Here is a 27,564-nt window from a genome sequence, read left to right on the forward strand (position 1 = left end):
TTAACTGTACAGTGTTCTGTAATTGTACTTTGTAGGAACTGTATACATTCCTCTGAATAGGGAATAAGCATTTCAAGTCAGAACAAATACAAGTATAATTTCTCTCCAGTAACACTCCCTGGGGTACTCTGTAGACAAATGAGTAAATTAGTTATCTGAATAACCTAGAAGCTTTTTAGTGTTCGCTTGTGACGGCTGCCCCATATCCAAACTCATGGATTTTCGTGTTCGAGGGCTTATCTGTCCCACTGTCGGGTAACTGGCAGCCAGGTGTCTGTCTGACCCCTTTGGTGATGACCAGGGTTGATTTTCCTTTAGTGTCCTGAAAGTGCAGAGAAATTAAATTAGGAAAATCTTTAAAACTGTGCATATTTAGGCATAAACTGTTCAACTAATCAAACTACTCTTTATTAAACCCATCTTGCCTAACAGGTTAATCTCCCCAAAACACATATAAAGAAATAGGAATTACTTTGCTTGCAAAACTGTCTGACTAGTGAAGACTAACAATCTGATAGGGGTGTAAGGCTGAAGAGGTAAACAATAAAGCAATGAAAAGAACACAAGCAAATCAGCCTACAAGGCAGGATGAAACTGGACACTGAGAGACACTGAGTAAAGTGCTCCCTACTGAGAGAAACTGGCTCTCCCCATCACTTTGAGGTGGGTTTCTCAGCTTCTCTCTGTGGCTGCATATAGACAGGCTCCAAGGGGTTTTAAGATTTTCCAATGACATGGATAAAGTGACTACTTATAAAAGGACAAACAAAACTTCCTTCTAAAATATAAATGGGGTGAAATTAGGTCTTGTAGAAAGATGTTAGCAAAGAGTTTAACAACCTCCAAAGCAGTTAAGCTTTGCAATAGCTTTACAGACCTCAGATTAAATCTATATGAATTTTGATACACAAATTTCTCTGTGACTCTTGATCACAGTGTAACCAGCACATTGCTCTGGAACCACTAACAGAACATTAACTTAGCTTTATTGATGTGGGTTTCAGTTTTTAATATACCACAGGTTACCTTTGGATAACTTATTAAAGGAAACAGACATTGAAATGTGTGTGAAATATCTAAAAGTTAGACAACCAACCTATAGCTAGTGTCACTGTGATGTATGGGGTATGTATCCATGGGAACATTCTCCATTGAAACGTCTGTCAACAAGAGAGACTTCCTGTGTTTTAGGCTGCAGCGACTTCGAACTTCCTCAGACACTGTCAGCAAAGCTAAAAATCCAAAGAAAGCCAATGTAAGTTTTGCACAGAGGCAGCGCTGAAGGTAAGCAACATCCCATCCTCTTCAAACTTCTGCTGTGTGCATTTCCGTACGCCGTGCTTACATCTCAGTGGTCGTCTTTGTACTGATTAAAACCAGGTCATTTAAAAAGAATTCTAATCCCCATCTAGTTACAGTTACATGATTTAAACATTTGGCCTCACACGGTCACTATTTCTGTTTGTAGATCTCCAGGAATTGGAACGTTCTAAGGCACACACTGCAGTGCTTAAACCAAGAAACCTTCAGCCTCTCTGAAGTGTTTCCAGAGCTGCCTTCAGCCCCCCCAGATGCTGTCACTGATGCACCCCAGCCCAGCCTGGCCCCTCGTCCATCTCCACTTACAAGTGTCCTTCATGTTGGTACAATTTTATCAACCTAAACCCATAAGAATTCCCACAAGAATCCATTCCTTTTCAGTCAGCACAAACTGAGAACAAAGTTTGCTGCTTTGATTTTACCTGCCAGGTAAGCCACGCTCTGGGTGTTCACCTCAAACTTGTCACAGTTCCTGTGCTTGTTAACCAGAGCTAGTAGTGTGTGTAAAATCCTCACAGTTCTTGCTACAGTGGTAGGAGAAGGGTGCCTGTACCCTAAGAAATGGGGTTGAGAAACCAAATATTGTATTTAATGTTCAGTGCATATTTACGAAGCACTAGGATGTTCACTAGCATGCTCTCAGGACACCTCACATGAAGGGTAAGGAAGCACAAGACTAACAGAAATTGGAAGATGTGTTCTTACCCTTCAGGAGGTGTCCCACTAGTGCAAAGTTGAAGTTGGAGTTGAAATTTAGCCCAACAAAATGGTCCATCTGCTTGCAGTGCCACTCGAGGGGTCTCCTGATCTCCATGAACACCTCTTCCGGGCTCTGACAGGAAAACAAACCACAAGAGTTACTCATGATATCTCAAGGTGTTCTTTTTAATAGTGACGCAATAATTTTAAGAGCTTACTCTAAAATACCAAACACACCTTTGAACAGAACACATCCATCAATTTCTGTCCAGTTCAGGACACGATTGTAAGAGCTTTATCTCTACATCTCAGTTTTACTATGGTTTTACCCAAGTGAAACAATTCTGAATGCAAATTTCAGTTTTAGTTGCTTACCCAGTGTCCACGAGGACAAGGAGTTGTGGCTTTTTCATGTTATAACAGATCTGCTCACATATAACAGTTATGCTCACATAAACCCCGTGTCAGTCAGAGCTGGTTGCTAACAGCTTACCTTGTCGTTGAATACTCGAAGGCTGTCCAGGGTGTGCAGGTTCTGCTCAAGTAGGGCTGTACCTGCTGAGTACAGGTTTACCTCATCCAGCTGCAGCACTGCCATGGCTACCCAGAAGAGGGCCTTGTGCATCGGTGAGTCCTGGAGGGAAAGAGAAAAAGCCCGATTTTCAAGTCAGTTCCTGTAAACGAAAGACAAACGGGACTGACACACGGGTTTGTACATCATTACAATCCTTCCTGTAGCCAGTTCTGTCCTCAGCCACATCCACTCCAACACACAGATGTTCATATGAACCTGTCGTCTTCATGCACTTAACAGGTGAATGGTAGAAAGTGAATTAATTTCAAGCCTTTTATTTCCCCTCAAGCCATCCCTTCTCTCTTGTACTCCTTCCCTTGCTCACAACGCGTCAGACACATCATGCCTCACACCAGACTGAACAGAAACCTGTCCTCTGTTACCAGATTGCGAGCACACGTTGAAAATAGATTGCAACTCTGTACACAAGACTAGCCAGGCAATTTCTACTCCAGATCAAAAAAGCACACAGGAGGAATTGCCATTCAACACATCCTGGGGTCTCAAGCAGCAGATTTTTCTAGGAACACGTTTTATGTATTAATAGTAGATACCTGAGGCTCTTCATTACTGGAATATCTACTGGAATGCTGCTCACATCATGAACTTCAAAGTACCACACAGATGGCCAAGGTAGTCGCAAATCAGAGCAGACTGACGTTCTACAGACACACTACAAGCCGTGCCCTGACAGGCCTGTGCTGGCAAGCAAACACTGGCAGCCAAGGCTGAGAACCTTCAGACAGCCGCTGGCGGCCTGCACGCCATCAGCCACAGCACTGCTTGATGGAGCAGAACACCTCAGGCTGAGGTGTTTTTAAAGCCATTGCACAGGTCCCACGTGCAAACATCTGTAGCATTTTGGTCATGAGTCATAGCAGCGAAGCATGAACTTCAGATGCCCCAACATTCACTTATATTGTTAAGATTATACCCATAATTGTATATTTAATTTACAAACTATGTTCTCTGCTAACTCTAAAAATCCAGTTTTTTACCTTGTTAAGAAGAGGCTGCAGCTTGGTGAGGGCTATAACTGTAGCTTCTATCAGAACTTGGCTGTTGTAATTATCAGGCCCTTTTAAACAGCTCTCAAGTCCCTTTGTGTAGAGGGAAAAGAAAAAAAGTAATTAAAAATAAAATCATAATTAGATTCTGCTTTGTATAAAGAAGATCAAAGCTCTAAATAATTGTTACTCTCAATTAGCTTCCAAAGTTTGAGCTCATTTTAAACCAATTCTCAAGAACTTTTGCAAAAGGATATTTACACAGAAGTGATACATGCACTGCTGAAAGCAACTGCACAATGTGTGCATAAAAAGTAAGGGTGCACGAATCAGAGAGTATCTCTTTTACAGTTCAGATGCTGTTCAAATTAAGAGTTTTATGGACATAAACTTCAAAAAATGCTTAAAGGAAACACATTTAGCACAGGGTGTCCATGCTATGGAATGCAGCCTTCTTTAGAGAACATGGAGCACCAGCACCAAGCAAGGCAGTCTGCTCAAAGTTTTAAGTGACTGTCCTGCTTGTTATTGTATTTATTTATAACACATTAGGTTATTAACTGCCTTTAAAAACAAGGAAGTTGTGAATCATGTGCATGCAGCTAAATGCCTCAACAGAACATTCCTCCTTTATGAAAATACCAACTTCTGGATCCACCTCAGCATCTCAAATCTTAAACTGTTACTCTAGAAGTCACAGCAGTGACAAAACTTACTGCCACCAAATCGATTTAAAATAAAAAGCTTGGTCTACATGAAGTGCATTTCCCATCAGTCAGTTCCATAAAACAACAGGCTTGGAAAAAATACGTATTCTCAAATTATGCCAAGTTCTGTATCTGATACGAATATTTAGCTAAAAATAGCTAAAATAGCTATTTAGGAGTCACACAGGAAAACAGACACAGACCCACATACCTTGCTAAGAATTCGGATTATTTGCTTTATTTGTCCATGAGACACACGTTTACTTATGCAGCCAAAGACAACAAGTGCTCTGGGCTGCAGGGATGGGTTATACTGGAATGCAAACCTGTGAGGAAACAGAGCATTAACAGAGAGACAACAGCCAGGCTGAGTAAGGAAAAGCTGACAATTCTATGTGTGCACAGGCAGGCGGGGGTTATGGTCTGTGATATGTCACATACTTTTGAGCTAGTTCAGTCCACTGGTCCAGCCACTTGCATGTTGGAATATCCCTCATACATGCCTAAAAAGAATTATATTGTTTGAATACATGTAACATTAAGTACTTTCAAAATTCAGACTGTGCAGTGAGTTCAGTTCTCAGAAGTCAAGTACTTTAATATCCCTTACCACATCCTGGGAAGTACATCCCTACACTGCTTGCCTGCAGGAAGCACAAGCAGTGCCACTGGCCCTCAGGGGTTATTTGCTTTGAGCCACGTACCTCCATGATCTCCAGCAATGCTTCAGTAACAGTTTCCAATGAAGTCAGGGCAAAAGTCTCCCTCTCGTAGGAGCCAGGAGAGAAGGACCTGTCTCGGTAGCTGGAGCGGAACGCGATGACCGCGGCCGACTTCACTTTGCTGATTCCAAACAGCAAATAAAACTTGGGCAGAGAGAACTCGGTCAGGCTCAGCCTTAAAACTTGCTTGGTCTCCTCTGAGGAAGAAATGTTTAGTATTAGATTTAAACCACTGAAATTCAACCCATGTTTCAAACACTGCATCTCACCCTCCCATGAATACCAAAGCAGAGAATCATCCTATAGGTCACCCTGCACATTCCATCACTCTTGTCTTTGCTACTTCTCTCAGAGTATCCCACAACAACCATAGTCTGTTGCACAGACGGTTGAAGCCAACCACTGGGATGGTGTATTCTAAAAACAGGTCGAAAGAAGCTTCTTTAAAGATGTGGTTCTGTGAGACTTCTCACACGGATTCATAAAATGGGAACCTGGAGAGCTCCTGCTCTGAAATACCAACCGTGCTGCAAGTTCAAGCTGCAATCAAATGCTGCTTTTGGCTCTGGCACTGAAGAAGCCACTTAACTCAGAGGAAAATGACAGCCCTGCTCCCAGCACTGAGTATTTTTACAGTTCTGAACTTTCAGTTCATTTCAGTGCACTTCCAATTCATCCTCTGAACAGGAAGGGTTGCCCTTCTCTCTCTACATCAAAGCAGAGCTTTTTATATACATATACATATGTGCATTCACACACTCACTGTCAATGTATATAGATCTAAAATGAGATTTCAGATTTTAAAAAAAAGGTTACATAAACTTTGAATTTTTTCCTGCCTGGTTTTACACTCTGTGATAAGAATGACAGCTACTTATCTGCTTACATCAATTATTTTAGGACTGCTAAAACACAGCAGCATGCAAAATACCTGCTTTAACAGTATAGTTCCACAATTCCCTTATGTAATTCATATTTTTGTTACCACATTATGCAACCACTCAAAAGATGCACATCAGCCACTTTTAGCACAGACCTTATTTTCTCCTTTCTCTGCATCTCAGGAACTTGCTGGTGCTTTCTTTTCTAAAGCCTGTTATACAAACAACTCACATTATGCACCTGCTCTAAACCAGTCATTTTTAACACCAAACTCATTTGTTGTAGATCAAACCCGCAGCAAGCTGAGCTTCAAGACAGTATTTTCAAACTCTCAGAATAGTGCAAAAACAACTCAAGTATTTCTTAAACAAATGAAGGCACAATCAGCTTAACTGGAAACCCTTACCACTGAAGTGAAGCTGGGAACAAGTGCAGAGAGAATGAATGATGTTGATGACGAGACCATGAGTGGAAGCTCTGAGAGAAAGGGGACCAGTGGCCACCAACAAAGTGACCACGTGGAAGAGGTAGGGAAGATGTGCTGCCACATCCAGAGAATTGTTGAAGGAGAGCATCAGCATGTAGCGTGCTAGAATAGCGATGTCATCCCACATCAGGTGCTGCTCCAGAGTAGGAGTTGGAGACAGACAAGTCTTGTCGATGATTTTACACATTCTTCCAATCACCTGAAAACAGGGAACCGTTTGTTTTACTTAAAAGAAAAGCACAGCTCAAATTTCAGTAAAACCCATTACAACTTAACATTGTGATTATTCTAGTGCTTGGAACCTATTTTATCATATTCTTTGCATTATTGACTGTACCGAGTTATCAGAAAGCATCTCTCTGTCACATTATTATATAAGGTGAAATTATTATGTAAAAGGAAATCAAGGCAAAGGGGGAACTCACTTTGCTTGAAACCAGTTTTACATTTCCCGAAGCAAGTGCTACAGCCGTGTCTGCATAACCTCAGCCTTTATGGACCTAGCCCCCTGTGGCACTGGTTTTTGATGAAACTGTCCAGCACTACATCAAGGAGATCCGTTATCTGTTAGAGAAAATAAATTCCTTTTGATCAGTCAATTAACTTTCTTTTGCCACAGTAAATAGCCTGTTTAAATCACCAATCATTCCTTTTAAGATGCATAATGACCATAGTGATTTGTTATCCTTTTGGAGAAAATCCTAATGTAAATTCTAGAGGTGTAAAGCTCTACCAGGTTTTGCTCCAGCTCAAAATGCTTCAGAACTGCAGAGAAACTATAATTCAGTTTGTATTATTTTTATTTCTAATGTAATAAACTATGCAGAATTTGTACCTGTCCAAGACTTCCCCATATCTTGGCTTGGATGGAGGGGTACATCTGCTTCTCGTTTATTGTCATTGTTATGAGCTTATCGAGAATGGCCGTGACCCGCTGGCGCTTGGCATCGTCGTTGTGTTTGCAGAAGCGCACCAGGTTGGACAGCCAGGGAGTCATGTACTCCAAACAGAGGTGCTTCAGTTCAATACCTGCAATAAAACACAGAACCAACACTGGTCTCTATTTATAAGCAAACAATTATTTGTGAACACTTTTCCTTCGGTTTTATTGTCTAAAATAATCACTATCAGAGATGAGCAAATAACACTGGGCAAGCAGAGAAGTTTCAGAAAGCAACACACTCTGTTAATTACATCCAAGGAACACTGGTAGCAATCTGGCAAGGAGATGCTGACATTTAATATCTTACTAAGAGACGTGACAAAGATGTGAACATTCAGGATTAGGCAGGAATATTTAAGATAATCTCTTTTTAATCTTGAGAATGTATTCCAAACAGCTTCCAACAGTAAAGACAGAGCTGTATTTTGCCATCCTTTTTTTCCAGGCATAAGCAGTGCAACAGAACCAGATGTCCAACTGAGATATACAGTCAAACTGAAAAGATTGATTTTGATAGGACTAAAGAGCCCTGTAACTCTTCTGTGTATGTATATTCTAGAGTTCAAACCTTCACTATCATGGACCTCAAATTTTGATTCTCATTCTGCAATATTCTCTGCTTCTGGTGAATTAATAACAGCCTGACAGAGATCGGGCCAAAGCACTCACTGGGCAAAACTATCAACAGTGATACGAAACTAATAACCTGGATTGTGATCTCTGAATGAACTTGAGCCTCCAAACAAAGGAGATGTGTAGTGAAACTGGTTTTCATGTTGATTTTGAAGTTTAAAAGCATGAAAGAATACTGGTGGTACTTACTAGACTTGCTGAATCCAGAAATGCACTCTTCCAGGAACTCTAAGGTGAGGTGGGGTTCATTAGCTGCAAGAGTCTTACTAATAGATACAATAAATAGTGTGTTGTTGGCAGGAATACAGAGTCCTGACGTTTCCAGTAACTGGCCCTCAATCTTTAAATTAAAGGTACATGTTAAGGCACATAGAAGATTATAGGCAGCAGACCTGTAACAAAGCAAGCAACGTGACTTGTAAGAGTTTTCTTGTACATATATTAAAACACATGCATTACACCAAGGCACCACAGTAGTAATACTGACATTTGAAAACTCACAGTAATACTGCTATGTAAGAGATTACATTTAAATCCTGAACTTTTTTCCCTGCACTAGTTACGACTCAGAGACAAAAACATTTGCCTTGAAGAGATGAAAGAAATTAGTCCTCCATTTGCTTTAAACAATTCCTGATGAGGTTAAAGACTGTACTTGAAGGATTTTGCACTGGAATTCTCAGAACAGCTTTCAGTTCCAGGAAATTCTATGTATTTCCATGTGCACCTGAGCTGCTGGGAGGAGAGAGACCACCATGGCCTGCAGGCAGAGGCAGTGCTTTGTGCCACCATTGAGAGCCTGCTCTAGAGCTGCAGCTCCCACGGTATTAAACAAGTTCAACACCATGGAAATCAGATGTACCTAACAAACATATACTGGAAAGCAGAAGTATTTCTCCTTATAAAGAGAAATTAAGCTTCCTACACACCTCCAGTGACTGTGACAGTGCACGTGCCTTTCTTCCTCTATAGAAAACACAAGCTTGCTTAAATTAAATGTACATTTTATGGAGCTGTGCTGAAAGAAAAATCATTCTGTTCAAGAGAGACTTGCTCACACTGAGAAAACCCTGAAAAGGATTCACACTTTGATCAGAGCTGATGTTAATGTAAAAGGTCCGTACCGCAGGCTGGGGTCGGAGCTCCCCAGGTTGAGCAGTGCGATGTTCAGCAGCGTCCCAGGGACATCCTTGGGGCGAATTTTGGTGTGCTGGGGGATGGAGTCTGGTTGTGAGAGCTCCCACCGCGTCCGTATGTGAATGATGGACCTGACAATGGCTTCACACTCCTGATGCATGAAGGTGAGCGGCGTGCCCTGGTTGGCAATGGTCAACGTAAACTGGTTCTCATCCACAAGACATATTTCCTCAATCTCAGAGGCATAGTAGATGTCATTTAGAAACACTGTTTGTCCCAGGACTCTTGTTCGTTCTGCTGATGTCACCTGCACAGCGGTCGACCCAACCTTAGGAAGAGAACAGAAAAGTGGTTCAGCACCTACTGTTAACAGTGCACAGAGAAAAGTCTCACACCTCTAGTGGTACAAATGCATGGAATTTTATACTTCCTAAAGAGGCATACTAATAACTTATGTTTTCTCTTCAAGACAGGAGAATTAAGAGACAGTAACATCCTATTCAAATCCTTATAAAAATATATCAATCCACTAGGAACAGCATTCAAAGGACTTACTTTAATAGAAACTTTGGTGTCTTTATGAGCCAGTTTGAGAGCATTGTGAAATACTTTCAAGTCTTCCTCCAAAGCCAAGGTAGCTGCTGGGAGTTTCTGCTGGTCGTGTTCGATGTGCTCGGCCAGTTTCCCTGGAGAGTCTATGAAAATAAGCCTTTTGCTTCCTTTCAAACCTGTCAAGAGCCTTTCATGGTATTTGGTGTATTCTCTGACCCAAGAGTTACAGTTATAAATAAAAACTGCTGAGACATTTTCATAAGCAAAGCCTGGAAAAACTACAAACCATTTAGAAAGAAAGTCTGTTTTAAAGCGATTACTGGGGCCAGCGTGAGTGAGGTCCACCACAATCTCATATGGCTTTGCATAGTATGGCTTCAGAGTCAGCAGCACATGGTAGATCAGCAGATCTCCGTTGATCTGACCAGTCTTGAATCTGTAAGAGAACAAGGCAGACGTGGTTGGGTTTGTGTGCCATGACTCACACCAACTCCTACGTTAGTGCCCAGTATCATGAAGTTGACTTGGGACTTCACATAACAAAAATATTAAGAACCTTTTGTTCTCATTTAATGATTCTCTCAATTTCAGGAGACTGGACAGTGCATCAGCCGAAACCAAGTCTCCAGAATGAACACACCAGACAAAAGTCTACTAGAAAGAATTAACTGAAAACCAAATTCAACATCTTATGGACATCTGAGGTACTTTAAATACCTGCCACTATTTCAAGCTAGCGTTAACTCCACTCCTTCAAGGCAAACTGTCTACAGAAGGAGGTAGTTTTCAGTGTGCTGGGACACTGCTCTCGGGAAATCTCAGGTAAACCACCAGGGCACAGGGTAACTGAGGAGATACATTTCATGAACGTAGAATATTTCTCTGCCAAAGACACTCTCTTCCCTCCCATGTTACTTCCTGTTGTTCCGAGAGCTAATCTGGGCAAGTTGGTGTTTTTCCCCCTCTAACGTGTCATGGTATAGTTGTTACAAAAAGGAAGTGTGTCATCTCTGTGGTTTTAGTTCTCCACTTAGAGTAAACGACGTATAATTTCAGTCACAGATTTGCTTAAAAAATACCATCACTGTCTAAACTGACTTGCTTCATGTTAATGGTCATTTGCATCCTAAGAGCAAATACATGCACAAAGAAACTTCATCATTGAAGAACTAAATACCTGAAACTCCAATTTTCTTCTGACTACATCTTGGCAAGGTAAGTACACGTTTTCTTTCTCCTATTTTAAGTTCCACTTACAAGTTTCTAAGATGTTGTGGAAAACTGCATGCAAAAGTATTTTTAAAGAAGTTCAGGTGACTCAGAAATAGTAACACCCTGTACACATATCTCCAACTGAATTAGGAGGCTGATGTAACTGTATTTTTAGTACTGTTAAAGGTTATTCACAATCAGACTCCAAAGAATTAACAGTGACAGTCAGTCCTTGGCTCTGTTGTTACTGCAGATTTCAGTGAGCACTCACAGAAGACCCTGTCCATACCTAGGCACAAAGGGCTGAACTAAAAAGAAAAAGCAGCTCTTTAATGCAGTTCCTTTGCTCTCATGATTGTAAGTGAAGCCCTTAACATCAGTTTCTTTATTTTTAAGAAAAGCACATCTGGTCTGAACACCACAATTAACACTGGACTTGTTGTACCCTCGAGGGAGTAGGCAGAAAGAGCTGCGGCTCTCAGGCAGGAACATTCAAGTTGGAATGGGTCTGTACTGGCAAATGGAGCTCAGTTCTGCAGGTCATGCAGAAACTTTATGTGAAAAGTTGTTCTGTTCCCAAGGAAAGGCTTTGCTGGCTTTGCTTTTTTTCCTTTAAAATTACAGTACAAGGCACTGTCGAGGCACTTATCTTCACTGTATGAAGATAAAAATCCTACCTGAGCTGCAGCTGATTTCTAAGGCAGTTTCTAGTTCGAACTTAGAAATAAGGATTCATCTCAGAATGGAGTCTAACCGTATGTCAGAGAAGAACTTCAAAGTTACATCTATCTTTTGCTGCTCCTTTGTCCCATAAGGAGAGGCACCCATTGCTGTTCCCTGGTCACGCACAGGCGTGTCACCTCTCGTGCTCCTGGAGGACATCAGCAGGATGGGGGTTTGCAAGACAGGCAAGTTCTCTGGGGAGTGAACAGGGCGATTTCTTTGGCAGGCATGGCAGCTTCTGACTATCATAAAAGGGAACATTGTCTGGAATATTTCTGAATGACCTAACCTCACAAACATATGTGTTACCTTGAAAGTACTAGCTTCAAAGCCAAATGCTTCATAAGAATAGCACTGGTACTTTTGGTCATTCTCTGCATTGTTTATATTTGAACCAACCACGGTCTGTGACGTTCAAAGCAAACATCTTCTTCTGTTAATAGAGATAGGTGAAAGACACTGCACGGGATAAGCCTTAAACCCCCACAAAACACCCACATACAAAAACCCCCACAACAACTCTGACAGTGTCTCACACGTGCAAACTGGACGAAGCAGCAGCAGCGAAGTGTTTCACTCCTTGCCTGATTTGTCACTATCATTCTTAGGTTATCAAATTAGTATCAAAGTTGTAATCAAAGTATCAAAGTTGAGGTTATCAACTGTATCAGGCTGACCTAAAGCTCAGTTTCCTGCCCTCCAGACAAACTCAACTGGTATAGCTTTGAACACTACACAAATGTGAGACAGAACATACTACTGGTAATATCATTTGCATCATTCTCTCAGGTGTTTCACAGAAAATGTCACAATCTGCAGCATGTTTGTCAGAAAAATTAGTACATTTGTGATAAAAAAGCCTTTTGTACAATAAAACAGAAAAATGAGAGAACAAAGATTTCCCTGGGCATTTGTGAAACACTCCAGACACCTGCGCTAAGAACAATTAAAACAGTAAGTTACAGGAACGTGTTAGACTGAGGTTTTTCACTTGACCATCTTTACATGCATGGCTACATTTCCCACATGCAGGGGAGTGCAGGACAGCAGCAGCAGCCATCTGTAACCTGCACATGGGTTTCTCATTTGGCTGTGTAAAAGCAGAAGTGATGAACCTAAAGCTGTAGTACGGCCAGCTTTAAAGAGGAGGAACTACCAAAAAGGAGGAACTACAGAGTCTGCCTCTACATCATGGAGTAGGTACTAAGGAACACTTCCCTTCTCCCTGTGGTCCATGTTCTTTTTCAATCTTCATATATTCTCTATAAACCTCAAACTGCCAGAAGTTAGAGACAACCGGTTCTTTCAGAATACCAAGTACCTGCTCTCGACCCCCTGCACCCACTAAAAACGAGCTTGTTACCTATTTTTTTAACCAAAAAGGCTGCTGCCTGCTGTTCCCTGAGGAGTCTGAGTCAAACCTCTGAGAACCAGCCCTTGCTAAACAAATCCCATCACTTGTGTTTTTGCAGGTGACTAAACAGGAAGATGAAGACAACGAGACACAGCAAACCACACTCTGCCTGCCCTGTCCTGATAATCTTTGCTTTGTGTTTGCAAACAAGTGCAAACCACACCGATTATCCGAGAGTTACAAATGAAACCTGGAATCCTACCAGCCAAAATCTAAGTGGAAGCCAGAACATAACCGAAGCCAATACAGGTTCTCCTCTGAGCATCAACTTCAGCAGCAAAACGACTACTCTGGAAATGCAGACAGGGACCCTGCAATCCTCATCCTCCACAACGGCCCAAAATCTCACATCCTCCCCTGCCAGCAGTGCAGTGGCAACTTCTGCCACTGGAGGACTCGGGAATTCCAGCAAACCCAAGAGCACAAGGACAAAGGAAACCTGTGAAGACAGCAAGTCTCTCATAATGATCTGCTTCATTGTAATAGCAGTGCTCGTGCTCATCTGCACCTTCTTATTTCTGTCAACAATCGTAATAGCCAACAAAATGTCTTCTCTCAGGAAAGCTCAGCAGGGAAAACGCAGGCCCAGAAGCAATGGTGATATCCTGGCGACCAACAGCTTGTGGCCAATGGCTGCAGGGACGTGGCAGAGGATGAAGGAGACAACTGGAACTGAGTTGATATTGCAGGACTTGATACCAGGGAGAGACACCGCGATCCCAAGGGAAACTGAAGATGAAACTACAAAGAAACTCACTAAAGCAGCAGACAAGCAGGAGGGAAGCAAAGAGCCGTCGAAGGCTCACAAACCCATTTTAACCAATTTTGTAGTTGAGATTTAATTCATACTCAAGGAAAAACATAATTGTCTCTTGCCTTTTTTACATCATTAATATAAGGCAGAAACTTAACTTTCAAGTAACATGAATTTTAACACAAGAAAGCTGAATTCAGATCTTAGGGGTTTTCCTTTTATCATAGTGGGAATGCTGCAGCAACTTGTAGATCTAGATGGGAACAAGACTGTGTTAAATAGCTTTCTATAAGCTGGTGTCAAGACCAGCTTTACTCCTGTGACCAGAACTCATGGTGACAGGAGCTGAATGGGATAAAACAGAAAAGGACAGAAGCCTGCCCATTCTCAAAGGTCATTGGGAAAAAAAAGGAAAAGACTGTTAGTGTGATAAATGCAGCACACCATAAGGTGCTGCACGGTATAACCAACTTGCTTTTTTAAGAAAGCTGTAATTCAGTCACAACTGATGCAATGACTGAAGCAGGAACTAGTCCCTCTCCAAATGCCCTTTCGGGTTTTTCCATCAAGAACTTCTGAAACCAGCTTAATTGCTTTTGAACCAGACTGAGACATGAATCATATTTATTGCGTTGAGTTTGTATGTGAAGATAGGAAGTTTGTATTATATGTTAGAATATGATAATGATTTCAGTTTGTTATCTGCAATAAACCAGCAACATCCATTTTTAAATAACTCTCGTGATACTGTTTCTCTAAGTCAAAATATTCCAAAAAGACATCAGACAAGGCAGTTTGGAATATTATGTTCCTCTAACACTTACTGAAGGTCAGTAAAGGTCTCCCTTGAGGACTGGCTGTGATGTGTCTTGCACCACAGACACACACTCCACTTTGTCCCAATACTACCGATCACAACATGCCAGAAGTGTCTTCAAACCCACCACAACTTCTCGTTTCTTTATTCTCAGACCTGACTTCTCCATATCTGGGGAAGGTCTGAGTCTGCTCCCACTCCTGCAGAGCTTTGTTATTGTAAGTAAAGATGAGAAGCTTTTCACAGGCCGCTTCTTGGGTCAGAGCTGATCTGCTGTACCTTGGTTACACGTGCTAACAGTACATGATGTTGAAGCTCTAAGCATCCTGTGCACCTGTATCAAACATCTTTGACACAAGAGATGGTTGTATGATTCAGGACGTAAGACTGAGTCCTCAGTTCCTATTCCATGACATCACCCATAAAAGTGGCTGAAAGGGCAAGTAAAAAGCAACGGAGAAGCAAGAGGACAGGGGATTATGTCAGATTTAAACAAGAGGGGAAAGGCCAGGAGAAGAATTAGATCGAACTGTGACAGATCAGTGATGACAACTAGTACTTAGAGGAGATGCACCGAGAACATCTCGCACTAGTGACAGAAACAAAGCTGAAGGGCAGTGCAGGGGGATGCTGCATTGCAGTTACCTTCTCCTTCCCCAGAATGACCACAAGCACAGGGGGCAACAGCAGAGGCTGTGCATGTACTAAAAAAAGAATCTGAGATATCAAATGTGAGAATCTAACCTGGTGTAAAACTGCTTGCAGCCAGGCAAGTACAGAACTGAAAGGGAAAAGTCTGTAAGAGTGAGACACCCTGCATACAGTAAGATGCTTGTAGGCAGCAGATTAAAGGGATAAACCAGCAGTGTCATGAAAAAAGCAGACAAAAAAGGAAAAAATAATGATCACATCAGTGGAAGGAAGGAAAAAGAGGAAGGAAAAAGAACCTTCAACAGGGGGGGAACTGTGGCAAAAGATTGGTGGAGACTAAGAGGATTGAAGAGAACGGGGATGGGATGAAGGAATCAGACAAGAAACTGAGTTACAATGGGAGCATGGGATCAGGATTTGCTGCAGGAGCAGTGAGAAAAAGAGAACTGGTGCAGTCAGAAGAGTGGTACAACAGGAAAAGCAGGAGGAGATGGAGAAGCTGCAGAGGGATCTGGCAGTAGTTACTTGGCACTGGCAGAAATACACTTGCAAAATGCCACGAGGACATATTTGATGTGGGTTTCTTTTTGCCAGGGAGCCTTTCCAGGCAAAAATGCGTAAGGAGACAAAAGAAAGTAGTTTGGGTCACACACAGTGGTCTGGACAAAGGCAGGCAGTGAGAAAGCAGCTACTCTGTTAATGATGGCAGCAGGCTCCAACGCTGCCTAGACAGAACAATAACCTGGAGAGCAGGGGCAGGAGAGGGGTGAATCTGCAGTTATCTCCTTTCACTGCAGCTGCACAGATGAAGATGTGCAAACCAGCCAGCAGCCTGTGATCAGAGCTCGCCATGACTCACTGCAACCAGCCCGAGGTTGCTTCTCCACTAATAATCACAAGAGAACATCAAACCTACCACCAAAATTAAATCAGTAAGATCCAAATCCAGCCCAGACCTGCGTAACTTTTGATTCACACAGAAATAACTGTAACTATTTTCAACAAAGACATGCGAACAAGTCGATGTGAGTTTGTACATAACACATTGCAGACTAAAGCCACAAACATGTAAATATTTGAGTTTGATAAGAACAACAGGGCTGAAAAGTTTGCTGTGAAACATGCTCAGAGATCAGGCTCTTAGTACATCTCCCACTCTTGACACTTCCTGCAGCAAGCATTGCTGAACTTCCTCTTTAGCTGCAGAAACCTTCAGAACATGAAACAAGCCATTTTAAGCTGCTCGACTTGCAGCACAGTCCGTGCTCCTCAGGTTTCCAACAGAAAAGTGAGCCCATGCCTGCTTGACAGAAGATAAACGTGCAGGTAAGAATCAAACTCAACAGGGAAAGGCTTAATATTTGTCTGGTTTGGTGTGAAACGGAACTGCACTGTGTATGTTTGACTGCGGGGTGTGTTCAAAGCTCTTGTTCAGCATCTATGTTAAAGGTATTAAGGTTTGAGGGACACGTTGTTTGATGTTGTTACTATGAACTATCATGAACTCTACTTGTACTATTTGGCTGTATACTGAAAAAGGGGAGCAGCATAAAAATAAAATGGAATCATTTTTACCTGTTTGGATCATCATGTGCTCCAGAAGCATTAACTCACTGCTCGTGTTTTCACTGTTGCATCTGAATTTCTCTTTGCATATTTGTAAACCCAGAAAGATTTTATGCATATTCATTTCTCAGAAACAGCTTCCATGACTACACTAGAGTAAGAAACAAATGAGCTCAAACTGCATGGAAGTACCTTCAGATAGAAACTGACTATGTAGTGGCTGCATTTTGTATCATTTATACGAGACATTGAAGAGCTGAACTCTAAACAGTACAGGAAAAAGAAACCGGTGTCATACCAACAACCTCACATTAACACGATCTGTTTTCGTTACAGAAAGTGCCCACATGCAGGGATTTATTTATAAACCAGTTTAACATTAGAACGTGGTTCCATTCAGCATCACTATTTGGAAACTTGCAAAAACTATTACACTGTCACCCAAACTGCTGAGGAGAGGCAAGAACAGGAAATAGAAGTTGAAGAGAACTGTAAAGAGCTTTTTACTAGGTCTTGGCTTATATCCATCACAAGACGACAATCTTTACTCCTGACAACCCGCTGTCAGTGCTGCTGCGCGTGTTCCAGGTCCATAACCATTTACATGATTGATAAATGTTATTTTGAAACACTGGTTGGACTTCTTCTGCTGATGCCTTTTCCTGATGAGGTGAATAAAGTTAACAAAAGGCATTCTCTCAAAAGAGTCACTTAAGTACGATGATCACTAATGTTGGAAATCTGCTTGTTTGGTGAAGTCAGTGACAAACCTGCTGCTGATACAAATGGAACATGGGGTCTGATAGTGTTTTCACTACTATAGTATTAACAGAAGACTGTCTGGTGTCAGTTGAATTGTAACGCAATGATGCAATTCTCATGTTAATGTGTTCTATTTCATCCCAGCTATAGGAGGGGGCACAGTCAAAAGAGGCTGCAGGAAAATGGTCAGCAACCACGTACTACTGGTTCTCTTCTCTGGGGGAAATCTGGAAATCTCTTTTCTACAGCAACACCTCAAGATGTTTCCATGAATACAAGAAAGGCATCCCCCAGCATACGGGAGTCCAACAGAGGCAAAGCTCCTCTGCCACCAGTTTGCAAGCAACTGGACCCAGTTTCCCCAAGGCTGGAGGAGCCCTGACTGGAGCACCGGCTGTTACGACACCAGCTCAGTTCCCGGAGCCCCCGCAGAAGCCAGTGGTGGAAGCTGGGTAGCAAGCACTGAATAATTGGCATCATTTTGATGAGTATGATAATGGCTATTGTTATAATCCTCCTGTGGAAATGCCGCAGGAGGCCGGGTCTAGTTTACTCGCACTGGGCCGGCCGCTCTCCCTTTGCAGATGGAGACACACCAGATGTATTCATGGACTCTGACCAGGCCACCAAACGTTCCTCTGTTTTATTTATGTTGCCTTGGAAATTTAAACAAGACCCAAACCTCCAGCAGGAGCTCACTGCATCAGAGCACCCACCCGACTGCACTACCTGGAATGAGGACAGCCAACAGCCTCCACCGGCCGATGACCACACTGCAGCCAGTATTCCAGCTTCCAACACAGAGGCATCTCCAGCTCCCATCCCAGAAGCCACAGGCTGTGCAGGTGACTCCACTCCTCAGCCAGCACCTTCACACGACTCCCCGGATCTGCCTCCTCCACCGGACTGGCTCAGGGAACCGTGAGCATCATGGATCAGATCCCAGCAAGTACTGGGAATTTCACCCAGAATCAGAGCAACCATTGCCCCCACCACCTGATCTACTTGTTGAAGAGATTCACAACCACTGCCCCAGCCACAGCACCTTTTGTACAGTGCCCAAATTCATACTTTATGTTTGTCTTAAATGAGGTATTCTTCAACCAGCCGAAGAAAGGAGAAGTTAAGGCCGGCAGGAACAGGAGCCCCCAGCACAGACATTTCCTCAGCATTTCTTAACTTTAGCTTTCACAAAAGGCAACAACCTGCTTCTGCCTGAAGCAAATCATTTCAAAACACAGTAAGGATTGTGCCCACTGATTATCTGAGACCAGCGATTCCAGATTGCAGAGACCACAGAAACAGAGCATGCACTCCCCTGTGTGCCAGTGTGTACATGATGTAACATACACAGACATGGAGCTTTCGAGGTACTCGGGGCTTCTAAAAATTGTTTGTTCTACTGGGCTGTGTAAGTGAATGCAATTAATTCAAGTGAATTTTAATAAAGCTTTCTAATTCAAAGATGTTTTGGTCACATAAAGTACAACTGAGTATTTGCTTAGACACAAAGCTTTGAATTCAAAACAAGCCTGTCCTGCCAAAGCCCATTTTCCATGAGTGACTGGGTAATGATGGCTTACAGGTATCTGAAACAAACCATCTGAACAGCCAGCAGTTGTTCTTTGCGAAAAGCAATGAGATTTCCCTTAGATTAAACATTACCAATAAGCTTTTGGGTGTACCATCAACAGTCACATCACACCTAGGTTTGGTAAAGCAGACAACAGGGCAAGAAAACAGTTAACACAGTGGTCACTAACACACTGAAATGGCTCCAAACACCTGAAGAACAAGTTCAAAAGGCTTCCTTCTACCTAGATGCTTCTGATTTTTATGGGTAAAACAGAAACAGTTTGCAGAACACTCACTCAGCAAATGATTAGCAGAATTAGTTGTGTGCATTCACTAATTTCTTCCTCCGGAGCAGAGTTTTCAGGATGCACTCAATATTCTTAATAGAACTTTACAACTGATTTAGCGTTGTGTGGATGCCAGACTCCTTCTAACTCAAGGTGTTTAAGTGTTTGACGTGTTCCTTCCTGGGCCCTGAGCACAAGCAAAGCTCGCTGTCCTCTCTAAACCCACGGTCTTTAGTACAGTGACTTTCTGGTGGGAGGTAGGAGGGTGGTCTCAGAGGTAAAGAAATTCATTTCTTTCTACTTTTTGTTAGCCAGTTCTGAATGTTACAGTTTAAGGAAAGAAGCTGCTAGATGCTTTGGTGGCTTTCCATGCCAGCTCTGCACAACGGCAAAGAGTTTGTAGTTTTGCTGGGGAAGGCAATGTATTTGTGGATGTTGCACAGAACACACGTTTGCACATATTACATCAGTAAAGATTAAAACGTTTAAATTACTGCCAAAAAAATGCAAGTAATAAGCTACACAAAGCAGTTCCAGGCTGCTGTGCATGCTATGGACATAGGAAAAGATATTTACATTTTTCTCTTACCATTTGTATAAGCTGTGTGATTGCATATACCTAAAGAACAGCATCCCAACTACACAAGGATTTGAGGCTTGTTGCATTACATCGAGTTAAAATTAACAGCATTATAAACTGTACCCACTCTTACCATGTTGTTTTGAGAAATTCAGATAACGAATTCCTACAGTAATCTGTACAACCCCACGGGCTGGGTGTTTCCTACCTGACAGTGTAGTGACAGACTGAGCTGAGGAGCAGCACACGGAGTGTTTTAAAATTAGGGAAAGATATTCTGGCAGAGCAGCATAAAAAAAGCTTAAGGCAGGAAGCCTAAATTAACGCTAACCCTTGTTACAGGAGGAGGGGTTAATGGAAGGTAAAGAAAGATCACAACGTGACTTCTTAAATAGGAGCAGTTAAATGGAATCAGAGCAGGAGCTGAAGCCGCCAACAGGAACTGCACTCAGTGCTGTTTCTGCAGGGATCTCACATGTTGTGCTGTGAGGCATTAACACAGCATAAAATACAGAGATGGAGAAGTTAACTAACTGGAATTATAAACCCCAACTGTGCTGCTGAACATGCTCCCTTTGCACTGAAGAGAGTCAGCGCCAGCGCTGCAGTCCCCGTGTCGAGCAGATCAGGTGGTTGCAGAGCCCGGCCAGCAGCAATACGATGCAGCTGAAGAGGCACAACCCAGGCAGCAACTGGAGCTACTCTCCAGAACAAGGCGACCTCTAAGCTCCCATCTTTCACAGGAATGATGTGCTGATATTGCAGAAGGATCACGGTAAGTTGGGGCATTTTTTTTTCTGTCTTTAATCACAAAAACCTGCTCCAGAACCCGAGATGGAATAAGAGCAAAATTCTCAGTTGATGATAGATGCTTGCACCAGAAATTTGCTGCAGTGTCAGAGATTTCTTACTAACATTAATTCAGCTTCCAAACATGTGTTACCAGCTTTGAGAATGTCATTAACACGATAATAAGGAAAAATAACAACATGCATGTCAGCATGAGCATGGAACCGGGGTTTCAGATTGAATTCCGAACAATTTAAGACTTATTTTAACCAATTCTACTTAGGCAAACAGGATGCTTGTATGGGGGGGATGCTACACTACTGCAGAGATTTGTAAAGCAGATCCAGTTGACAGCCATTTTTTCATCCTGTATAAAAGAACACATTATTCCAAACATAATATAGGCTTGAAATCACTAAAAACAAGAAGCAGACATTGTATAACGTTTGGAAGAGACTTGCATTTTCGGAAGAAAGCCCTCATTTGAGCTTGAGGGGGAAAGGGAGATGAAAAAACAAGTCTCATTCTGCCAGACAACATGACAGTCTATGAAGGGATGCTTTGTAAAGTCTCTCTTGAACAATTCTAAAAAGGACCATGCCACAAAGGGGTTTTTGATGTTTTTACTTAATTTCTCCTGCAAGTGGCCATTGCAGAGACAGCCCTTAACAAGAAATAAAATATATTTACATGGATTTAAAGGGTGTCATTTTGGTATATTTATTTTCAGGCAACAATGGAATATCAGATACTGAATACATCTACCTGTCTGCTGGTCCTTCTGTTTTTCACACCCACTGTTTGGGGTATCTGTCCTTCTAACTGTACATGCTCAGGAAACGACAGGAATGTGGACTGTTCAGGCAGAAACTTAACTGTGCTGCCACAGGGACTTCAGGACAACATCACCTATTTAAATCTGTCCTTTAACCAGTTTGTAGATCTCGACCATCAGCTAACGAGATTCACCAATTTGAGGACCCTTGATATTTCAAATAATTGGCTCAAGAATGTTCCTGCTCACCTACCCAAGTCCTTATGGGAATTATATGCCATAAACAACAACATTAAAGTTCTTCAGAAACTTGATACAGCTTACCAGTGGAATCTCAGAGTGCTCGATGTTTCCAGGAATATGGTGGAAAGAGCTGTTCTGATCAACAACACTCTGAGCAGCCTCAAGTTTCTCAATCTCAGTAGCAACAAACTGTGGACAGTTCCAACCAATATGCCCTACAACATAGAGACCGTGGATCTATCCAACAACTTCTTGTCCCAAATACTTCCAGGAACACTGGTGAGACTACAGCACCTCACAAGCCTCTACCTGCACAACAACAAGTTCACATACATTCCTGACAAAGCTTTTGACCAGCTCTTTCAGCTCCAAGTGGTTACACTATATAACAACCCATGGTCCTGCAGCGACAAACAAAACATCCCTTATTTGCTGAGATGGGTGCAGGGAACCGCGGCCAGCGTGGTCGGGGCTCCCTGTGCCAATCACTCTGTGCTCTGGGTGGATGCCCCACCGACTCCAGCAGCTCCCACGGGGACAGACTCCAGCTCCATGATCCAAGGGATGAAGGCAGCAGACAAAGCTGCTTCTCCAGGGGCAACCCAAATGACAAAAGTGCATAAACAGTTTAAAGCTGAGGAAGTCTCTACTTTGGCGACCTTAAGCCCAACCGTAGTGTTCACGAGCACGGACCGACCACTGCTCCTCTACCCAGAAGACCTGACAACGAGGAAAGTCAGCTCTCAAGAAGCAGCAGCCACACACACCATCTACATCAGAGATTCAACTGAGGTGAACTCCAGCCTGACGCCTCCCATGGGATCCTCCACAACTCCTCTGACTTTAAGCATCACCAGCGGAATGCCAACAAACTACTCCAAAATGCCTCAAAGCACAACTGCTACCTTAAGGAAAGAGGAAGCCACTACAAACGTTTTGAATACTCACGTGCCCTCCCAAGCAAGTATCCGTGAGATGTATCTGCTCTGTGTCGTGATGCTTAGTGCAGTGGCAGTGTTTATTGACTAAGGGCTTGTGTCTTGTGAGAATTACTGAGTTTGTTCCTGTGATACACAGCTGGAGTTCAGACTTCCAGTTGAAATGATGAATCAAAACACAAGAAATTCAAGGTTCTGACTCTGATCTAGAGAAAATAACAGTTCTTAATTGAAGAAGTGCACACTAATGTCTTGATACTAAGCTGCTACTTATTTTAATATGTCTTAATTGAGTGCAACTAACTCATGTTTTGGTTTTAAAGATGTGCTTATTTTGTATTTAAATTTTTAATTTTACTTGCACAGAATAAACCATCAGAATTTTAAGTACTGATTTCATGTATGATTTTGTCATTAAACAACTGGAAAAAATAGAAGGCCTGTATCATATCTGCATTGTCTTGCTTGACTTGCCAGTGAGCAACTCCTGTAATATAGCAGCACAGATTCTCTGTAAGTTATGATGACATGCAAAAGGAAGGGAAAAAATAAAGGCACTAAACCTGCTTTTCCACTAACCAGAAGCTATTCCTGAGAAAACCTGCTAGCATGTGTATCTATTTTTGCTTCATATGTATTAGCATATTTTAAATGTGAAGAACAACAGTTCTGAATTTAGGAATTAAATATGACAATGCCATGATGTCTGCTAAGAGGGTGTAAACTGAGAGGCAACATGGTCTAACTAAGCATGGGAAAAGTGATAGGGGCTGATACCTCTTTTTGCTCTGTCTTGACTTAGAGGCCGCAGGCAAGTTATTTCTCACTCTCCGTATTTAAAGAGAAAAGATAAAAGTAGAGGAAAACACAAGATGTTCAATGCCATGACACCCCAACAACGAGGAGTTACCTACACAACTTAATGAACTGGAACTCCTTAACTTTATCCAAAGGTCTGAAACATTAATGTATTATGCTTAGAAGAATATCACAAATCAAACTACTACTTTCTGATCAGTAAAATGAAATCTCAGCTGATTTCTAATACAAGTTATGTAACAAATCAATGAAGTGATCAGTTGTCACTGAAACAACCCTGGAATCTTTGAACAAGAACTGAACTCGGTCCATGGCCTTGAACATGCCAACCCCTTGCTTTCCAAGGGGCAGCATGAATGCTATTCTCCTTGGCACCTGCACCACCAGCGAGTAGAAATAGTTGCACGCATGGTCCTGTCCACTCTAGGAAAATACTATAAATTATGTGGCAAAGGTACCTGATATGCTACAGATGAAGTTTTGCAAACAGCATGAAATGAAAACTGAAGAATAAGTTCACTGAAAAAGTATTATTCGCCTAAAATCACAACTCTTTATACAATGTTTTCCATTCATTTCAGGCCATTTAATTTCCAGTTATTGTAGCATGAAGGTGCTGCAAAACCCAGAAAACCTCACTACCGACACTGGAGTCCTCTACCTTTCCTGCTGGGTGTCAATGAGGGCTGTAAACCATTTACAACCACTGGTATCAGAGAAATCACAACTTTCCAATTGTGAACAGTATTTCTATAACCGGAAACGTGTTTTAGTTTCTAACAGTAAATGTTACACACTGAATTTGTACAGTTATTTCATTGGCATTTCAGTAAAAATAAAGTTACGTTTGTATTGAACTGAATTAGTGACAGTGCTTCTTTCCAGATAAGCGTGGCAGTATCCCTGAACAGGTACTATTTTATTATATAAACCCATCTCAGGCAGACATTTGGCTCAATTTTCATTCCTTATGGGGGGAAATTGTGGTTAAATCAAATTATATTATTTGGATACTGATGTATCCCTAATATTGTTTATTAGTAAGCTGATGACATAACAGTAACACATGGCCTACTGTTTCCCTTCCTACCCTCTAGAACTTGCAAACACCTAAAGCATGTGCCTATCCATCAGAAAAAGGCAGCTTTCTCTCTCTCAGAATGACTCTCAATGTTTAATACAAGAGAAAACTTAAAAACCCCTAAAGACTGACATTTCATCTATATTTTAACTAGGCAAGAACTAGTTATCCAAGTCAAAATTTAGGCAACCTACACCACAAGCAGCTTGTGCATGGTACTTCCCATGGCCAGCACAAGTGGCTACCAGTAGTGCAAGAGAGCTGCCCACTTGCACAAGTCCCATCTCTTTTCCCCAGGTTAAATTATCCGACATGAACTGATAAATTCCACTAACTGGGATCAGGATTCAAAAACCATCACTGCCTGCCACCCTCTTTGGACAACATATTTGCCAAGTACTGACTGGCTACAAACAGCATCAACCTACTTACTGAGTTCAGAAGTAGGTATTTCCTAGAATTATCCCATCCATATGGTTTCATCCCACTCAGTTTAGAGCAGCTTCGCTTGCAAGGTAGGACAGACATCACAAAATGAGGTGCTGTGACTCAACTGCCTCGAGTTGAGGAAATGACATCAAATACTCCACGTGTCTTTGCTGAACAAAGTGATACAGGACACCAAATTCTACTGCATGCAAAAAACCTACATGGAATCAGCTTTTAACGCGCCATGAATGTTTCACCCATAATGAGAGGATTTAGTGAACTCTATAAAAAAAAAATACTGTTTTCCAGAGGTTGCTTGTGGCAAATTGAGTCCCCAAACTGGATGACTTCAAAGTCTTAAGCATGCTGGTCAAAAGCTGGAAGTGCAAATGGAGTTGTGGGCTTTTCCAAATACACAGGATTTCCACATGGACAGGATCGGGAAGCTAGGATACAAAACAGCTGCAGATGGGTTTCAAAGTAAGACGGCATTCCCAAGCACAGGACTATGCCCTCTACCCAAACCTCGCCTGGGGTCGGTGCAAGCAGGAGGGCTCTTGCTGAGACTGTTTTCAACAAAGCAGACTGCAATTTGGGTTTTCTTGTATTTTTCTGGAATACAAATGAGGTGATAACAGCGCAGGGAGTGGGCTGGGAATCGTGGGAGTCGTGCACTTGTTGCTTGGCAACAGTGCAGTCAAATTGAAACGAAACTGATGGGCACTGATGTGAATCCGGTGGCACTGGGTTTTAAACACACTGGTCAGTCACTCCATGCTAAATACCAAATCATCTATTCCCAGTAACATTCCTCTTTCCAAAATAACCATTTAGCATTTCTGCACAACATTCAAAACACCCAGAAAAGGTCTAGCACATGGTGCAACAGCAGTATGCTGCTTCTGAAAGGTTAAAATTGCTGCGGTCTGAAGCAATAACTCAGAGGTTTGTGTTCCTATTAATTAGCTGGGGATCAGCTTTAAAACTCGATGGCAGTACTTCAGGATCAATATTTATTGATCATTTTTGTAACAGTGAGGAGATTAAAGCCAGAAGAGCACCGGCTTCAGAAGCCAGGTTGTTGCCCAGGAAACAAAATGTGAAGAAAAATGACAGAAGGAATTAAATTTCACAGCACAAGAAGGGTATAAACTGATCCAGAGAGATCAGTGAAATGACTCAACAATGTCCTAGCAACAAGATCTCAATCAACCCAAAAAAAACCCTCACCAAAAAACCCCAGCCTGCTGCAAGCCCTCAAACATCCTGGCAGCTCCAATCCACAGTCCTTCCACATTTCACACCTTTAAACATGACATCAGGCTCAGAACCACAAGACAAACACCACAAATAGGCATCACTTGGCCACATCCCTCTTAGTAGGAAAGATGACAAAGCACCAAAGATGAAGATGAAATACCTTATTTTGGGCAAGCCAGAAGATGAAATAGTTGTTTATCACTTTTTTCCAAAGCTGTGCTATCTCAGGGTGTGATCAGCTCCAGTAAACTGATAATTAAAAAGTACTTTGCAGTCCTTAGTATTTAATGTTCTCCTTTTCCAATTTTACACATATTGTCTCAACAGGCAAATTCTCTTCTGGACGCATTTCACAGCCAAATTTCGATGTACACCCATAACAGAACAACACTGTGATTACTGTAGTTGCACTCAGCAGTTAGTGACATGATAAACAAGTGGCATCCTCCTTTATCATCTATACACTGGCTTTATTAGGGCCCATTAGTGGCTTGCCCAGACTTGGAAAGGTTTACTCTCAAGCATCTGTGTACAAACGGTCACCCACTGAGCTGGCACCCTTTTCCAAGGAATATCGCACACCCAAATCCCAATCAGCATTTCATGAATCCGATGGTCTCAGGCTATCTCAGATAAGGACGCAAACCAAAGAAGTTGAATTATTTATAAGTGAAGGGCATGAAGATATCGTTCATAAAACCTCATAGTTCTCATCATCAACAGCCCTTATGCATGATTATGAAAAGCAGATTCACCTGCACTTGATATTCTGCAGCATATTCGGCCAATGCAGAAATCATATTGTCACCAAAATGTGACAGATAGCTATTTTCAGATTCTTGTTTGTTACCAAGTTGGGGCCCTTTCTTATATACACTGTGTACTTTTGACTTTACTTTCAGACAAGGAAGGTGGAAGATTCCTTACCGCCGAGCAATGTAGTAGAAGACAGGATTGCCGGCTTTCGATGTCCCAGCTTGGTAGAAAATATTTAATGTTTTCAGTGCTTTGAACTCCTCTTTTTCATGTACCTGGTGCCTGAAAAGCAACACATTGACATCAGCTTCAACAACAGCCTTGTAAAAAATAGCCATATAAAAAAAGAAATTCCAAAGCCTCTTTATTTGCATCTTGAAGTTCACACAGTCCTAAAGCTTTGTTAAGTCACAAACATTAATGCTGTCTCCACTTGTCAATTTAATTCTTGAAATTGAAATCTACTCAGA

At 42.0% G+C, this 27,564-nt stretch overlaps 3 protein-coding genes across 3 annotated transcripts in view; 2 read left to right on the forward strand and 1 right to left on the reverse strand.

The window, feature by feature from the left end:
• The window catches only part of NF1 (neurofibromin 1), a 75,219-nt gene that overhangs the window by 7,456 nt on the left and 40,199 nt on the right, over positions 1-27,564 (reverse strand). The window contains 17 exon segments of the mRNA XM_030472693.1: positions 165-322; positions 1,097-1,232; positions 1,743-1,874; positions 2,026-2,152; positions 2,513-2,653; positions 3,592-3,693; positions 4,519-4,633; positions 4,749-4,810; positions 5,012-5,226; positions 6,318-6,597; positions 6,824-6,878; positions 6,880-6,962; positions 7,234-7,427; positions 8,164-8,366; positions 9,099-9,439; positions 9,667-10,099; positions 27,266-27,376. Of these exon segments, the coding sequence (XP_030328553.1) occupies positions 165-322; positions 1,097-1,232; positions 1,743-1,874; positions 2,026-2,152; positions 2,513-2,653; positions 3,592-3,693; positions 4,519-4,633; positions 4,749-4,810; positions 5,012-5,226; positions 6,318-6,597; positions 6,824-6,878; positions 6,880-6,962; positions 7,234-7,427; positions 8,164-8,366; positions 9,099-9,439; positions 9,667-10,099; positions 27,266-27,376 (2,888 nt within the window).
• On the forward strand, positions 10,710-14,176 carry EVI2A (ecotropic viral integration site 2A). The gene is made up of 2 exons (XM_030472704.1): positions 10,710-10,878; positions 13,071-14,176. The coding sequence occupies exon 2, from the start codon at positions 13,087-13,089 to the stop codon at positions 13,852-13,854; it is 768 nt and encodes a 255-aa protein (XP_030328564.1). The 5' UTR covers positions 10,710-10,878; positions 13,071-13,086; the 3' UTR covers positions 13,855-14,176.
• On the forward strand, positions 18,768-24,425 carry OMG (oligodendrocyte myelin glycoprotein). Its single transcript, XM_030472702.1, has 3 exons — positions 18,768-19,701; positions 20,347-20,779; positions 21,524-24,425. The coding sequence occupies exon 3, from the start codon at positions 21,530-21,532 to the stop codon at positions 22,838-22,840; it is 1,311 nt and encodes a 436-aa protein (XP_030328562.1). The 5' UTR covers positions 18,768-19,701; positions 20,347-20,779; positions 21,524-21,529; the 3' UTR covers positions 22,841-24,425.

The sequence above is a fragment of the Strigops habroptila genome, assembly GCF_004027225.2.
Source record: "Strigops habroptila isolate Jane chromosome 13 unlocalized genomic scaffold, bStrHab1.2.pri S16, whole genome shotgun sequence".
NCBI lineage: Eukaryota > Metazoa > Chordata > Aves > Psittaciformes > Psittacidae > Strigops > Strigops habroptila.

Bases quoted from the DNA above. Each gene is read 5' to 3' on its own strand.
- EVI2A (XM_030472704.1), top strand. From the start codon at position 13,087: ATGAAGACAACGAGACACAGCAAACCACACTCTGCCTGCCCTGTCCTG.
- OMG (XM_030472702.1), top strand. From the start codon at position 21,530: ATGGAATATCAGATACTGAATACATCTACCTGTCTGCTGGTCCTTCTG.